The 15,060-nt window shown below is 52.4% G+C and overlaps 1 protein-coding gene across 1 annotated transcript; it reads right to left on the minus strand.

Moving 5' to 3' along the window:
- Window positions 1-4,640: 4,640 nt before the first annotated feature.
- NR2F1 (nuclear receptor subfamily 2 group F member 1) lies at window positions 4,641-14,304 on the minus strand. The gene is made up of 3 exons (XM_046000575.1): window positions 13,721-14,304; window positions 10,765-11,292; window positions 4,641-5,676 (listed from the first exon to the last, which is right to left on the minus strand). Exons 1-3 carry the CDS (start codon window positions 14,184-14,186, stop codon window positions 5,396-5,398), a joined length of 1,275 nt encoding a protein of 424 aa, XP_045856531.1. The 5' UTR covers window positions 14,187-14,304; the 3' UTR covers window positions 4,641-5,395.
- Between the last annotated feature and the right edge of the window lie 756 nt (window positions 14,305-15,060).

Raw genomic sequence — 15,060 nt, forward strand, 5'->3', positions numbered from 1 at the left:
CTCCCTCTCCCCTTCCTTACAGACACCCCTTCTCCTTTCCACCTTCACAACTACCGATTTTTATACAATGGACTTGGGGATTTGATCCCTCGCTTTCAGCTTGGTTGGAGGAGGCCTTCGCAGACTAGGAGATGGATAGACACCATTATCCACCCATCACTGTGATCTCCATCAGGGCTTCCCTTGTCAGCGGGATCCAACTGCCTAGACCCTCTCTATTCACATGAGCCGGATTTCTCAAAATTGGGGTAGAAGAGAAGGCGAGGGGTGGAGAATCGAGTGTGCAACCTTGCACCGTGTTAATTGTTTTCTTTCCTCTCAATTACATTCATAAACCTATTTTCTGCATTGCATGTTATTTCTTTGTGCTTCAAAATTGAAACCACGTGCAGGCTTCTTCCCTCCGCACACACAATAAATGCGCTGCCCCCTCCCCCAACCCATCACACAACTATTTACATCTTGGTTACTCACTCTGCGCTCCGGCCCAGCCTGGGAGAAGAAATTGGCCCCATGGGATTAGGTGAGGCTTTGTAAAAGCATCTCTCAAATCCGTATCTCGGGCCCCCATCTGGGAGAGAGGCTCCTGGACTCCCCTCCCGGGCCTCCTCCCACCCCTTCCTCGCACAGGTGGTTGCGGCTTACTCTGGGAGAGCTAGCAGGGAGGACATCCAGAGAGAAAGGCAGCTTCGCAGTGTCCCGCCAGGCCCACCCGCTGAGCACCCCTCGCCCTGGCCCTTTCCGCCCGCCCGCGGGGGGTCAGAGGTGGCCCGAGCGCACTTCTGCTGCCCCCTGGTCCCTACGCCCTGCGCCCCGCAAAAACCCCCGCAGGGACCGGCTGCTCCCTGGGGAGCATTCTAGACCCAGGTCCTCCCAGGCAAAGAAGTCCCACCAAAAATAAATAAATAAACCCCAAAGGGGGGGAGGGGGAGCTGGAAAATGGATTCGCTGACAAGGAGAGATAATAAATGAGAGGCGCTTTCAGATAGATATCTCAGACGTGAAATTGCGCCCAGCTGGTTGTGTAAGCAAACAAATAGTTTCATGTTAGGAACTCTCAACTTGTGGCCTGATGAATAGAACACGACAGAGGTAAATGGGTCTTTAACTCATTTAGGAATACAACTCTTTGGCTTTCCAAGTAAAAGGCCCAGTGACGCCGCGGATCCCGAGCAGGCCCTCTAACAAGAGTTTTATTAGTTTCCACTTGTGTCTCCCTGCCTCCCCTCCCCACTCTCCTTCATGGTTTTCCATTTGCAGAGACATTCAGGTGATTTGTTCTGAAGAATCCAGCTGTGTATGGGAGGTGATTCCCACACTACAGGAGATGTAAGGACTGCCTATAAGCTGGGGAGGAGGATTTTTTAAAAATAAACTTTTTGCACTCTCTAAGCAGAGGAGCTCTGGTGGGCTTGGATGAAAGAAGGCTCCATATCCCTAGTGTCCCTGACCTCCAGGCTGGGCGATGTGGCCTCCGGAAGCTCACCCAGGCCCTTGGCGGCTGCCAGAGAGACCCTGAGCCTGAACCAGCGTCAGGGACAGAGTCCCGGAAGCCCAAGGCTGTTCTGGGGACCAGGAGGCATGCCCATCCCCAGCCCCCCGGGGTTCCCCCAGGCCTGGTCGCAGTTTGGGGTGTGCATGTGGGGGCAGAGGCCACATTTTAACTCCCTCAGGCCACTCTTTGTCCCCAGGCTGTGGATGAGGCGCAGTTGTGCCCTAGAAATTCCCAGAGGAGAGTGCGTCCTAAGATGGCTTTTTTGATGTTTTCAGAAAAGCTTGTGGCTAAAGTAGTTTAAGCTGACTTCAAAGACCCTAAAGTTCTCAGTTGCCCAGCAAGTGTTTGGGTTAGAAAGGGGAGCGTTGACTTTCATATGTCACAGGTAATTTTGAGAGGGAAGTCACCTTGTGTGGGCCGCTCTCCAACAGTTATGGTGTATTTCCTCCGGCCTTGGAGACCTGTCAGTTCTATCCCACCCAGTTAGCCGAATCCTGTTCTCCCAACTCCTTAGGGCTGCTCTGCCTCTGCAGGCCAAGGCAGGGCTGCTCGCCCTAAGGTGACCGTGGAGCCCACATCTGGCTGCACCCTCACACCAGAGTCCCACGGCTCCCTCTGGTGCTTGGCTCTAAAACGGGCTCTTGCTCAGGGGCCCCTGGGCGGCCACCCAGGCAGAGGAGACTGCCACCCGCTCCGTGTGCCTTCTGTACAGTGGCTTCCAGGGTCCAAGGGGAGGCAGGGCACTGAGCCGTGGCGCCTGGCCACTACCGCCGGGGCTGCCCTTCTGCACAACAAGGAGGCCATGGGGCAGCTCAGGTCCTTAGCTCCTAGACCGCGGACACGGGTCGGGCCAGCCAGGGAGCCTTGAGAATGCTCAGGGAGCAGAGCGGGCCCTTCGGGGCTGATGGAAGGCTTAACCTGTGGCTTACGTACTGCAGTCTCAGTTTGGAAAGCTTCTGATAGTGTGAGCAGAGCTGTAGGTCCGACCTCGTGCTCTGAGAGGGAAGAGCCACCGAAGTCAGGGAGACTGTCTCGCCCTGCGGGAGCACCCACAGAGCCACTGAGTCTCTGGGGAGACTCTGTCCCTCTGCTTGAGACCCACAGAGACCTCTGAAGACGAATGAATGTAATGCTACCAAGGACACAGCACAGGAAAAACCCAGTGCCTGCAGCCCCCAGCCAGGTCCGCTGAGCATGGGAGCGAACCCCCTTTTCCCTCTCTGTTCCACTCAGCTCCAGGGCCTCCTGGTTCTCTCATGGAGCCTGCAAGGGAGTCCATGAAGCCATACAGAAGGAAGGCCTGCTCTTCTCCCTACGTCGTTCTGGTCGGCTCCGGGCTTAGGCCCAGGCTTAGAAAGGTCGCAGGGTTCCTCAGGTCATGGGCAATGCCCCTGGCCCAGTCCCGCAAGAGACAAGTAACCACTGTCACCTCCGGACCCAGGAGCAAGTGCCTCGTACATCCCAGGCCTTGGCTTCCGGAAGGGTCCCCACACTGGGCACCTTGTGCTTGGGCCTCCATATTGAAATTAATTGAAAAATACGCTTCCGACCTACAAAAATGTTTATCTATTTTCATCAGAGGGATCACACTGTAATGAATACATTTACATCTCATTTCAAGAAAGAACAGGAAAGATCGGTGAGCGCTTGGAGGCAGCTCTTCTCCCCTCCCCCTCAGCGCTGGGCTGTAGCCTACTCCACCCCAAACCCCACATTGCCTGATCCAGCAGCCCTCAAGGGCTCTCCACGACTTTCTGGGAGGTGGTCGGGAGTTAAATATGAACTCTCCCTCGCCCTTCCGGCCTTGGGTGCTCACTCTGCAGGGAAGTCAGCCTAGGCCTAAAGACATTGCCCCTGGGTGTAGTGGAAAGGGCGGGATGGGACCCAGGCGAAGGCAGGAAGTCCCCTCAGTGCCCCACGCACCACGCACTGTACCCACCCTGCCTCCCTAAGGCTCAGGCCGGTGGCAGGTGGATCTGCGGGGGGTTTCTTCACAGAGAGCGTGGCATTGCCCCCCCAGTGCACGGCACCTAGAATATTAAAACCTGAGGCGGCTTGGAGCTTGTTAATACGTTTTTAAAGGAGTGGGGGAACCTGGAGATTTCCAGACAGCAAATGAAAGCAAAACTTTGTCAATGACTTCTGAAAGTGAAGCTCTTGCCTCATCCAAGGCCTGTCTGGGGATGAGAGGTGGGGGAGGTGGTAAGAGGTGTTACTTCAAAAGATCTGGCTTTATTAATACGTTAGGAAAAAGCTCCCTTGGTAGTATGTGTTCTCACAGTGCTGACTAGAATCCTATAAAACATTCATGCTCCAAAAGCTGTAACAGAGAGCAGCCCCCTATGCACACCCAAAGTTGAGGCCTCAGCGGCAGGTTCCTGCCCTGGAAGGGCCACGAGAACCCAAACACTGCTCCTGGAAAGAACCTGCTCTAGCCTTGCTCACCTACTCCCAAGTTCCGAGTCCACGCCTATAAGTGCCATGGGGGTGGGGTGGGGTTGGGGTTGGGTTCCCTTCACCCAGCTGAGCTCCAGAGCCCTCCAGGGAACCCCTGTCACAGGGTCAGGAGGGAAGAGTAAACCCTAGCCAACTCTGCAGTGGACCATAAGGGGGAGTAAAAGTAGGTTTGACAGCGTTGAGGTCCTAACTCTCTCCCAGAGAGGGGGAGAGGTCTACAGTCCACTTACAAGCACAAGAGGCTTCCAAGCAGCCCTCCCCTGCCCTCGACCCCACATCAGCTCTCCACGCCTCTCTGCAGCCTCGCCAGTCAGGCAAGTTCCCACCTGCAGTCAATGAAGCAGGTGGTCCCCAGACCCAGACCCACTTGCAACCAAGCCTACCCCAGTCCCCACTTAAGTCCGTGCAGGGCACCAATCATCCACAAGCTCATAAGAGCTGCTGGGAATGCCCAAGATGCCCTGCCCTCTCCCTGCCCACCCCAGCCCACACAGAGCCTGACCCTCTGCATTTACAAAACCAAGGCAGTGGCTTGGTTTTAGGAAACAAGCCTAGACCACTTAATAATGGACCTTAAAAGTTTCCACCTTCACCTCCCCATTCTAATAGTAATTGGAGTGGAAATTAATTGGCGGGTTCTTTTGCACTTATGACATCTGTCAAGTAACCAGACACGTGGGTTTTGCTAAATTCTTTTATTTTTTGTTTAAATTTTCACTTCAATTTTAATTCTTGAAGAACAGCCTCGACAACATATATCGCACTCATTATAAGAAGCAAAGGGTTATATCAAAAATTATTAGTATAGAATCACAGGAAATCTGGTTTGGAACCAGAAAAAAATACAAAACAGATATAGATACATAGACACAGGACAATTTTTTTTTATAATTATTTGGAAAATGTTATTTTCCCCTAATTCTTGTTTCCTTTTTTATGTGCATACGATGTTTAAATTTTACAAAAAAATGAAAATAAAGACTAATATTTTACAAAATGAATAACAATGTTTGGGGCGTGTGTGTGTGTGTTTCTACATAGAACTCAGTCCACTTCCGTGTGTTGTTTTCTGTACAGAATATATCCACATCCGTCCACAATAAATCCTGGAAGGTCCATTAGTCTCCTTCTGTTTTATTAAAATTCTCATGGTCCTCTCTTCCAATTTTTTTTTTTCCTTTTCTCACCAGACACAAGGTCCTTTTTCTTTCCTTTCCAACATGTTCACAGATCTGATCCTAAAGAGAGTCTCTTTTTCTCCTGGTTTGCAGCTCGGGTTGCATTTCTGCAGGGTGGGCTGCTCCAGTCGGCCCGGCCCACCTCCCCCCTGCCTGGCTGCACCCTGCAACAGCCGCCTGATGTCCCCGCAGCTTTGGAGTCCATGGCCCCCGCCGGTCCAGTGAGTCTCTAGGGGGGCGGGGGCAGGTGGGGAGCGCCCAAGGTCTAGGAACACTGGATGGACATGTAAGGCCAGTTGAAGCTGCTCCCAGACAGTAACATATCCCGGATGAGAGTTTCGATGGGGGTTTTACCTACCAAACGGACGAAGAAGAGCTGCTCGATGACCGAGGAGGACACGGTGCGCAGGGAGGGCAGTCGCAGTAGGAGTTTGCCGAAGCGGCTGGGCTGGTTAGGGTACTGGCTCCGCACGTACTCCTCCAGAGCGCACTGGGACTTCTCCTGCAGGCTCTCGATGTGGGCGGCGTCCGACAGGCCACAGGCATCTGCCCGTGCGGCCACAAGAAGGGCAGAAGAGGGGAGGGGACACACAGGTTAGTGAACAGCAAAGGCACAAACAAGCCCTCAGAAATGTTTTTAAGTTGGTAAGAGGGAAGAAAGGAAATCGAAGGGAAAAGGGGAAAAAAATCCTCCTCTCCATACCTCCCCATTCCTTCTTCACCATTCCCTCCTCTCTGCCCCCAACACCAATAAAAATAAATCACACCCCACCAAGCCTAGGGGAGCTGGAGACGGAAGCACACACGGGCAGAGGCAGCAACCTCTCCAGTCCCTTTGTTTTTTCCTCTTTCACCTTTGGATTAAATAATGTACGATGTTGGAGCCATGTTTGCCGTGCGGAGCAACCTGTCCTCCGCCTGGAGGGGAGCATCGTTCTGCTGTGCTCGTTAAAGGGAGGACTTTTGCCCCTTTTGCCCCTGATTTTGGGGTGTTCAGAAGCCCTGAAGAAATACGTAGCTTGCGGGCAGTTTTTACAGGCTTCTTGGAGTCCTCCCTCTCAAACCCAAATGACCCCAACCAAAATCCTCGAGGAGAACCTAGACTGTCTAGTGAATAAACACCTGGGAGGGGTAAGGAATCATGGGCTGGCCGTGCATGGACTCAGATCGAGCCCATGCTTTAGCAAGACAGGATTTGAGATCCGCTATCTATGCGACCAAGAACTCTGCAGCAAGCCTCGGTGAGGGTGTACACTTCTATCTGTGCTTTAGATCAAGTAATTGAAAATTGGTCACATCTCTGTAAGCTGTATAATAATCAGAAGGAATATGGCTCAGTTACTACAGGCTGTGGAAGGAGACATCTTCAACGATCAGACACAAAGCTGGGCTGGAGGCAGCTGCTGTTGCTACTTCCAAACTGGGAGGTGGGGAGTTGAGGGGGGGAATTGGGGAGATAGGCTTCCTGTCAGAGGACCAAGGGGGGAAAAGGCACTTACACACAATGACAGCATCTTAAAACCTGTGTGTTTATCTCATATCAACCAAGGCTCTTCATGGTCTCCTAAAAATATTTCAAGACAGTAGTTTATACTATATAAACTAACTAAAGGCAAAGAAATGGAAGAGAAGGTGGAATCAGAAGAATGAAGTGAAAGCTTCCTCTCTTAGTTCAAATACCCGTGTTATTTCTTATATTAATAATAAATATTTAAAAAACAGAAAGATCACAGAGGAGCCCTTAGCCAGTCAGGAGGTTGACTAGAGATCAAAGGCAGAGCTTGCTAATATATAGATCTGGGGAGAAATTCATGCATGGCGATGCCCCCGAAAGGACATTATATAATTGTGAGTGGGCAAGTGTGACCCCAAGAAGTCCTACCAAATGATTCGAAGTGAAACCCGTGTCTGCTGAGTTTCTGAGCTTTATGTCTTTGTATTTCAAGAACTGGGATTTACAAAGCACTCTAACACCTTCATCTACAAGGCAATGGCCTTGAGCAAAAATACAAATAAAACTAGTGCTAATTCAAGGACTTCTAAGGGGGGGCTCTCCTTTGACCCTGGATCCAGAGTGCGTTCCTCTCAGATGTCTAATTACTCCTGCCAGCCACCCGGGTGCATCCACACTGGCCTGACCTGGGAAACCAGTGAGATTTTTTGGCTAGCAGGGCGAGGCAGGGGCACTTTAGGGCTCCACTACTCAGGCGGCGGGGGCGGAGGGTCTGCCCTGAGGTCTGCCCTTGGCCTTACTTGCTAACCTGGCCCTGCTGAATGGCCACCACACACACTCATATTTACATATATCTTGCTTTACATGCATTATCTCCCCATTATGCCACAGGATCCCTTTCAGCCTCAGACAATGTAGTATGAAAAGAACCCACTGATACCCCAGCAGATTTTTTTAAAGACCCATATGGCATCCCCTCAGGTCTGTAAAATATTTATCTGATATGCACAATTAGGGCCCCCAGAGTGCAACGACACTACCCTTCTCCCAGCTAGACCAGTCCAAGGGAGAGAAGCTCGGGAAGGGCTTGCCTGGGCCCTGGGTTGGCTGCTTGGATTTGTTTCCTCCTTTGAAGGCAGAATGCGTGTAGCAGGGGCCTGGCTGCCAGGTGCCAGCTGGACAGCTCTGTGGCCTCCCTCCAGCAGGAGTCCCACTTCAGGTCTGGATTCCCACTCTAGATACTCATCCCCACTCTGGATAGTCCTGCAACAGTAGTCCCCCAACTATGGACAGAGAGTATGAGCTCCAGATCGATTGGGTGGCTGTGGCAGCAAAGCGAGGTGAGCAGGGGGTGGAATGAAGTACATATTTACATTCCATGAGATATACCCGAGATCAGAAAAGGAGGGAGAATATGCAGAATCCATGCCTCACTTTTTATGTGGTAGTGTCAATGCGGGAACCTTCAATATTTCTTCTATAGTATACGGAAAAGAAATTATGTAAATAAATAACCATTACTGCTCAGGCCCTCCCGGCTTAGCCTTTGTAGTGCAGAGAATGTATTTCATGGTGTGCATTCAAAAGAGTTTAGTGTTCAGGAAATATAGATGTAATCAGCTGCCATAACTAGAAATCAAAGTTATTATTGTGCTGAAAATGGATTTATTGTATTTATGTTAACTAGATGGCTCCTTTCAGAGGAGGTCCCATTTATTTGAGGGAATATTTAGGTGTATGAATTAATGAATTTTTTTAAAAAGTAAGTTCAGGTCATGACCTAGTCCTTGGATGCTTTCCAGAATATTAAGGATTAAGCATACCATCCGGAGGCCAAATGTGAAAACCACCACAGGGAACCCCCGTGCCAGCTTCAAATACTTAGCCGGAGCAAACCTCGTTGGACAATATGTCTAAAACTGTCTTTTCCATCATTCAAAGTTTGCTTAAAAGTTGGATGACTTTGAGAAGGCTTCCCATGAATTCCCTTCTGGCTAGCAATCAAAACAAGTTTAGTCAAAAGTGGAAATGTGTTGTATGGAGAAGGGGGGTGAATTACTACTGACAGCTCCATTTCCATTTTCAGATATTCTGTTTGCAATTTTCTAACAAAATAATGTTATTGTTCACTTCTCAGCCTCCCCTGCACCTTGAAGACATAGTTGGGAAACTTCTTTGGGAAAACTTTTTAAAAAAGGAACACTTTTCACGGGGATGTTTTAGGATGGAAAGTTGAAAGAAAAGCATGAATAATTCCACCATCTTCCCTGCAGCCAGCACAGCCCACGCCTCTCTCTGGGAAAGGGCAGGAGATCAGAAAAAAGTCAAGGGAGTTCAAAAAACCTAAGTAGGGGACACGGAAAAGGGAGGAAAGACCTTTCCTGAGAAGACCTCTGTCCAGCTCCAAGTCACATTTCTGCTTCAAGACACCTCACTGGATGAGATTTTAAAACCCCAGCTTCCCCAACACTGGCTTGCTTCCTGATTAATTTGGCTAAAGAGCCGGGTAGTGGAGAGCCAGCCAGGCCCCAGGCCTGCCAGAGCGAAAGCAGCCCGGTCGCTGCTTCCCAGGCTCTTTGTCACTTTTGAAAAACACGTTTCCATCAAGAAGACTTATTAAGATAAAATGCATTCAAACACTGAGGAGGCTATTCAATAAATCTTCCATTTGTTTTAAGGTTTGCACTTTATCCTCTTGCAAAGAATAACTCCCTCTCCCACTAGCAGACCTGCATTTGCACTGAAAGTAAAAGGGGGGCAGTCCAAGTCCACGGCTCTGGCCACCCTGCATACAAATGAGATGCTCTTGTCTAAATAAATTATCTGCTGTTCAGATCGATATTAATACTACATTTGCTACATTACAATATTGTGCAAATTTAAGAGTCATTTTAATACAATGTAAATACGATTCTTCACGCATGAAAGCCAGGAAATATTGATAGATTATACCATTGCTTACTGTTCAACAAGGCCTTGGGAAAAGGGTTTTGCCATCTCTGCTCGGGAATGGTTTTAATTTGGCCTTTGGAGGTCCTGGCTCTAGGATAGATTTATTAGGATGGTTTATTTGTTCTCTGAATGGAGGAATTAAAAACAATAGTGCCAATAATGGGAGTAAAACTGCAGCTAACCCTCCTCACAGTGGGCAAGGCCCCGGGACTCAATCTGAGCAGCTCTGTTCCCCCACCAGCCTCCTTTCTGGCTTTGTTTATATTTCCCCCCATTACCTGATGTCCCGGGTGTTTATATGTTTCCCTCTTGCAGGTTACAATAATAAAAAGCGGGCACTGTTCTCAGAGGCTCTGACTAGAGCCTTCAAAGGCAACGTTAATGCACTTTCCTGGAAGTTAATTTGAACCATCTATCATAAGAGAAATTGTTAACATGCATGTTACCACCACCTACATTTAATTTGATATTTTTAAGGCACTCTGTTAAATTTCCAATGTTCGTGTGTTGTGCGTGGCTAGGAGATTTATCTCTGGGGCAGGAATCCTCCCGTACTTGTGGGTTCTACAGTATTCCTTTTGTTTTTTATCTTTCTTGTTTAGATTGAATCCGTTTTTTACGACCCTCAATAACCTCAGCAACTGCAAACATGAATGGTTTCCGATAAGGGAAAATCAGGCAGCAATAAAGCGGGATTATTTATGATTTATTTGCGCGTCGTCTTCTCTCTCCACCTCTGTGTGTGTCTCTCTGTGTCGGGAAACACATCCAGGGAGCGTGCCACACAGAGGAGAAAGCCACATTCCCACGTTCTCTTCCTTCCCTCTCCTCCCCCAGAAGCCCTAAACGCTGGCGCACACCACACGCACACACATGCACACCGCACACACGCGCAGCCAGACCGGCCCCACGCCCCCCCCAGCCCCTGCACACACACAAGACGCGCACCCGCTGCCGCCGCAGCCCCGCGTGGGGGTCCGCGCCCCCGGGCCGGGCCGCCCGCCGCCCGCCTCCCAGCCGCCTGGGCTCCCGCACCGCCGCGCTCCCAAGATGGCAGCGGCGCCGCGGGCCGCGTCCGGGCACTGGGGCCGCAAGTCCCGGCCAGGCCGAAGGTCGGGCTCGGGCCGGAGGGGCCCGCGCGGCGACGCGGTGTAGGAGGCCGGGCCGGGCGGAGCGCGGCCTGCTGTCGTCCCCGGCGCGGCCTGCCCTCCCGGCGACCACAGCCTCACCTGACGTGAACAGCACGATGGCTTTGAGGCAGCTGTACTCGGCCGAGTCGACGTGCAGCGCCTTGAGCTTCTCCACCTGCTCCTGGAAGATGCGGATGTGGTCCATGAAGGCCACGACGCGGTCGGCGGACATGGGCGAGGCGTGCAGGCCGGCGGCGGCCAGCAGCGGCGCCACGTGCAGCGGCATGGAGCACTGGGCCGCGTTGAGCACGAACAGCTCGCTCCAGGTGAGGCGCAGCAGGGACACTTGGTCGGTGATCTGCAGATCCGGGAAGAAGGGGATGTTTCGGGCCCACTCGACGGCGCTGAAGAGCAGGCGCGCGGCCAGCTCGCAGATGTTCTCGATGCCCATGATGTTGTTGGGCTGCATGCATTGGCTGCCGTAGCGCGACGTGGGGTAGGGTTCCGCGCGCAGCAGCAGCGAGATGTAGCCGGACAGGTAGCAGTGGCCGTTGAGGGGGTCCCCGTTGGTGAGTGCGTACTGGCCTGGATTGGGTTGGGTTGGAGGCATTCTTCCTCGCTGAACCGCTGACAAAAAGAAAGAGAGAAAAGAGGCAATGTGCATCCAGGGGGCTTGCGAACATTGGCGCGCCGCAGCGCACCCGACACAATGCGGAGGCTCTTCCTACAGCCACACGCGCCCGGCACATCTTCTCTCGCGCTCGCTCTCACTCACAGCCCACACCGGGAGGAAATCAGGGGTGAGGGCCTCCAGCTCCGCGGCTCAATATGCCCAGCCATCGCCTGCGCCCCTGGCCACCCTAGCCCTGCCAGAACTAGGCCTGATCTCAGGGCCCCCAGCCCGGCATGGCCAAGAAAGTCCCACCCAACCCCTCCACCACCAAGGTGTAACACACCGGTTAATGAAATCCCACTCACCCCTCCAGAAAGAAACGAACCAGAGTAAAACCAAAACAAACAAAAAAGAACAGGCGAAACCAGAGGAAGGTTGTGGTTCTAGGCAAACGCCTAGCGCCTCTTCATTTGCAAGCAAGCAGTGTTTTGCTCAAAATGTTTCCATATTCTCTCAAAATGCTATAGAATTATCCTTAAAATAGATACAAGTTATATAACCATTTACAACTTTTGAATAGAAAACAAGTATCCTGCACCCCTCCCCTGCCCCCTCCTCCCCTTCGCCCCACACAAAGTTCACTGTTAAAAGCAACAGAAAATTGAAAAATTTCAAGAAAAAGTAGAACTTACAGTAGCCAAACATTATTGAAAAAAGTGGGAAATATAATTAATGTCTGTCCTGTGAGGTGCCACTGCAACCTGCAGCCAGCTTTTACCCAGTGAATGCACGAGCTTGCAACTGCAAAAACACTGGATTCATTAACCATCTGAATGCAAAACGTAAGCATGCTTTGAGTTCTTAAAGCTGACCAAAGTTTTTTTTTTTTTTTTTTTAATGTGTATGTTTTACTTCAACAGTGCCAGCGTTTTAAATTGCCATGTAAACAAAGACAACTTTAGGAAAAGTTAGGGCTACTGAACTCTCCCCCCAACAAATTAATATAGATATGTCCATGTACACATAGCTGTCTTATTTCAGGTTGTGCACTATTTTCTTAAATTTACTTTGATTCTAATTTTAATGCAAGTCCCAATGCAATTTAAGCTCTTGAAACATAACAGCTAGAATACTTTTTTTTCTAATTATAGTTTGAACTTGGCAGTTATTTTTCAATTAAATGAGAACACAATTCAGTTTTTTTTTTTTTTTTCAGATGACTACAAAAACCTCCCTGGAGCTAGAAATGAAGTCGTCATATTTGCCTGCTCCTTGAGATCTGAAGGAATTTAATTTCTTTTCTTGTGGCATATAAAATATAATTTTAAAGTCAATTACAAGAAGGAGTAATCTGCATTCTGCAAAATTGACTGGTTCGCTAATTTGACTATAAGACATCTTTAATGATTGTCAGGAGATAAACTTTAACTATAAACGGCTAAATATATTTATAAGAAAAGTGCTGCATCTCTTGCCACATGAACATGAAGCATATCTAAATACAACATCAAAAGTTGTGTTAAAAGAAACCAAACCCATACAACACAGGGATTAAATGAAGTGGAAGCTCATGCCAGCTGCAGTCTATGCATTATAGCCAAATCAGAAGGATCGGTAAATGCCGTTGTAAATTGTAATTTGTATGCAGTATTTAAGCAGAGGGTGGAGTTTGATGAAAAAATAAAACGAGTATCATGCTTTTAAAAAAATGACACAACTATGAAAGGACGGTTCAGTCACAAACTTTCCTTTCAAAGTAGAGGGGTGAAAACAAGGCCACAGCTCTGGAGGAGGCGGCCCCAGCTCGGTGAAGAGGAGAGGGAACCAGTGAACAGGCCAGAAGCCCCCCTTCCCCCCTAATTAGACCTACAAGTGCAATAAATCTCACTCCTCTTTTTCCAAGTTAAGCTTCCAAAAGGATGATGCAGCAATGAATCTATGGTTCAGGGTACTCCAGTCCCCAGCCCTCCCCAATTTTAAATAAAAGGTATGAAGAGGTGGAGGGGAAAGTGGAATGAAAAACACAGAAGAGTTTTCTGGGGGAAATCAGCACCCCTCCCCAAGTTCATGCCAGCACAGCCCCCAAGCATCCTCACGCACACGCGGGAAAGAGACACACACCGAGCACATCCAAGACAGAGGAAGTAAGGGATTTTAAGCCACAGCTCACGATCCCAGGGACACAATCCTGAGCAGGCAGCAGGAGGGGTGGAGGAGCCAGGGAGAGGAGCGCAGGCCGGGAGGGGGAGGCAGCGGCAGCGAGCTTGGTTGGGGGGGGGGGGGTGACGCCGGGGGAGGAAGGCAGCGGGGACAGGGGAAGCTGGGACGGGGCCGGGACCGCAGGAGCTCCAGCCCCATACAGCAGCCACCCCCGCGAGAGAAAGAAAGAGGGCCGGGGAGACGGGCGAAGCTCAAGGAAAGAAGCAGAGAAGAAATATTCACCTTCCCGCCTCATGCCCACTTTGAGGCACTTCTTGAGGCGGCAGTATTGGCACTGGTTGCGGTGGTGCTGGTCGATGGGACAGTTCCTGTTGGCACGGCATGTGTAAGTTAAGTTCCTGCGGACGCTCCTCTTGAAGAAACTTTTGCAGCCCTCGCAGGTGAATTGGCCGTAGTGCTTGCCGCTCGACTTGTCCCCGCACACCACGCACTCGATGTGCTGCTGGCTCTGGCCCGAGCCAGGCGGGCCCTGGCCCTTGTCCCCTGCCGTGCCGGGGGTGGCGGGCGCTCCGGGCTGGCCCGGGGTCTGCGGCGTGTGCGGCGCACCCGAGCCCGCCTGCTGCTGCTGCTCGCCGCCGCCGCCGCCGCCGCCGCCGCGGGCCGCTTGCGCTGCGGGGTTGGGGCCGCCGGGGTTGCCCCCGGCCACGTCGTCCTGCGGATCTCGCCAGCTGCTAACTACCATTGCCATATCTTTGGGCCCGGGGAGCGCTGGGGGGAGCCGAGCTGCTCGCCGAGGGCCGCGGGGCGCGCGAGCGCGCTGGGAGGGGAAGGGGAAGGGGAAGGGGGGAGGGGGAGGGGGCGGGGGGCCCGCCGGGCGCCCCGGGGTCGCGGGAGCCGAGCCCGAGCCGGGCACCGGCCGCTGCCTCCGCCGCCGCCGCCGCTGCCGCCGCTACTGCCTCGGCCGCCCCGCTGCTGCTGCGCGCCCGCCCGCCCTGCTGGCGTTTTGTTGTGGTTCCTGCTGTTTTCTTTCTCTCTTTTTGCAGCCCCCCCAGGCTCTCTGGCTCCCCCCCCAACACCCCTGCTCCCCTCGCCCGCTCCCCCCGCTCTCCGATCCTGGGGGGGCCACGCTCTCCTTCCCCCCCCTCCCCACCCCCCCCCACCGAGCAAGCTCCCTTCTCTCGCTTTTTTCTTCTTCCCCAAGTTGCAAAATCAGAAATGGCACAGGCGGCAGCCGGGAGCGGCGCGGGGCGCAGCGCCGGGGGCGGCGGGCATGGGCCACGGCGCGCGCACACACTCGCCCTCCGCCTCGCCCGCACCCCCGCGCACACACACACTCTCACACACACTCGCTCACCCGCGCCGGGCGCCCGCCCGCCCGCCGGTCGCTCCGGCTACACGCTGCGCGCCGGCTGAGCCGACATAGAGGAAGCCCGCGAGGGCGGCGGCGGCGGCGGAGGCGGAGGAGGCGGAGGAGGAGGAGGAGGAGGAGGTCGCGGCTGCAGGCGCCGCTGGAGTCGCCGCCTCAGCTGCAGCGGCGAGCGCCGCTGGAGGAGCCGGGGCCCGGGCGGGAGTCCGAGCTGGAGTCGGGGCCGCAGCCGGAGCGCGAGCCCGGGTCGGGGCCG

Source organism: Meles meles, chromosome 3 (genome assembly GCF_922984935.1).
Source record: "Meles meles chromosome 3, mMelMel3.1 paternal haplotype, whole genome shotgun sequence".
Lineage (NCBI taxonomy): Eukaryota > Metazoa > Chordata > Mammalia > Carnivora > Mustelidae > Meles > Meles meles.